General features: G+C 47.5%; 1 protein-coding gene across 1 annotated transcript; it reads left to right on the top strand.

Annotated features, from left to right (window-relative positions):
- Positions 1-677: 677 nt before the first annotated feature.
- On the top strand, positions 678-1,553 carry LOC138794033 (olfactory receptor 52D1-like). Its single transcript, XM_069972799.1, has one exon. It carries the CDS (start codon positions 678-680, stop codon positions 1,551-1,553), a length of 876 nt encoding a protein of 291 aa, XP_069828900.1.
- The last annotated feature ends 366 nt before the right edge of the window (positions 1,554-1,919 follow it).

The raw sequence follows: 1,919 nt of genomic DNA, 5'->3' as shown, positions 1-1,919 counted from the left end.
ACAGATAATGTAGTAGATGTCACCTGCAGTCCTATGTAACACTACAGATAACACAGTGATATCTCTAAATACAGATAATGTAGTAGATGTCACCTGCAGTCCTATGTAACAGCACAGATAACACAGTGATATCTCTGAGTACAGATAATGTAGTAGATGTCACCTGCAGTCCTATGTAACACCACAGATAACACAGTGATATCTCTCTGTTATGGCCTATCCTGACCATTATGGAGCTGCAGGACAAGGGGTAGCCTATTCTGGAGACTGTAGTGCCATTGATCACACTTTGATGGTCCTCCCTCCTAATGGTCCTCCCTCCTCATGGTCCTCCCTCCTGATGGCCCTCCCTCTTCATGGTCCACCCTCCTCATGGTCCACCCCCCTCATGGTCCTCCCTCCTCATGGTCCTCCCTCCTCATGGTCCTCCCTCCTCATGGTCCTCCCTCCTCATGGTCCTCCCTCCTCATGGTCCACTCTCCTGATGGTCCTCCCTCCTGATGGTCCTTCTACCTGATGGTCCACCCCCCTCATGGTCCTCCCTCCTCATGGTCCACCCTCCTGATGGTCGTAGAATTTACCTTCTGTATCTCGTTCTGTAGAATGCCATATTAACAGTGAAGATGTTGAACGGAAGCGACTCTCATCCTTCCCTCCTGACTCTCAACTTTGGGCCAATGACTGAAGTGCGGTATGTCTACAGTGTGATCACATTGCTGGGCTTCCTCATCATCGTGTTGTCCAACTCTGCAGTCATCTCCACCGTGGTCCTACACAAGAGCCTCCAGGAGCCCATGTACATCTTCATATCGGTGCTGTGCCTCAATGGACTCTACGGGAGCAGCGCCTTCTTCCCAAATTTATTTGTGAACCTAATAAGCAAAACTCAGACCATCTCCTACGCGGGTTGTGTCACTCAGGTCTTCTGCATTCACACCTACATGGGTGGAGAACTGGCCATCCTGTCTGTCATGGCCTATGACCGATACCTGTGCATCTGCAACCCTCTGAGATACACCACTATCATGTCCTTGACCATGGTCCAGAAGCTTGTGGTCTCCGCCTGGTTGTACATCATTGGCCTATTCACTGTTCACTTTGTGTTGACCCTTAGGCTCCCGCTATGTGACTCCTCCATCCTGAAGATCTATTGCGACAACTGGTCGGTGGTGAGGTTGTCCTGCATTGACACAACGGTCAACAATATCTACGGCTTCTTCATCACCGCTTTGGTCATCGTCCTAATGCCGGTGCTGATCTTCATTTCATACATTCAGATCATAAGAGTTTGCCTCAAGGCTTCCAAGGACTTTCGAGCCAAGTCCCTACAGACCTGCACCCCTCACTTGGTCACCATCACTAACTTTGTCGCCAATGTTTTGTTTGAGATCTTGCTCCATCGTTTCAGTCCCACCAATCTCTCTTATGAGTTGAGAACGGTCATGTCGGTGCAGTTCCTGGTGGTCCCACCAATTCTGAACCCCCTGATCTATGGATTGAAGACCAAGGAAATACGTCTAAAGCTGATGAAGCTTATGTCCATTGTTTTCTAGTGGCTTTTCTATAGGACACGCAAATCCAACACTAGCACCTTACGGGTTAATTTATCTCCCCTATATTCCTGGTCCGGCACTTTTTTAGTATTGCACTGTATTTGTCAACTACACTTTTCTATGTGTTTCTTGTACTTTTTACTGTTAAAAACTTAAGGGTGAAGCAAATACCGGGGTCATATATTGTATCGTACATTCCATGTATGGTTAAGAAAAAGTTCTAGAAGAGAAGAAGTCCCTACTCAGCCACCAATCACCTTCTCTCTAAAGAGGAGTTTGAATTTTCCATAGCCTGCAGGTTAAGAAAGTACTAGAAAATGGGAGGTCTCTACTCAGCCACCAATCACCTTCTGTTTCGAGAAGGGC

This window comes from Dendropsophus ebraccatus, chromosome 5 (genome assembly GCF_027789765.1).
Source record: "Dendropsophus ebraccatus isolate aDenEbr1 chromosome 5, aDenEbr1.pat, whole genome shotgun sequence".
NCBI classification, from domain to species: domain Eukaryota; kingdom Metazoa; phylum Chordata; class Amphibia; order Anura; family Hylidae; genus Dendropsophus; species Dendropsophus ebraccatus.
The sequence above is the reverse complement of the archived record's forward strand: the minus strand, read 5'-3'. Positions and strand labels throughout refer to the sequence as shown.

Excerpts from the sequence above, each read along its gene's own strand:
- LOC138794033 (XM_069972799.1), top strand. The coding sequence starts at position 678 with ATGACTGAAGTGCGGTATGTCTACAGTGTGATCACATTGCTGGGCTTC.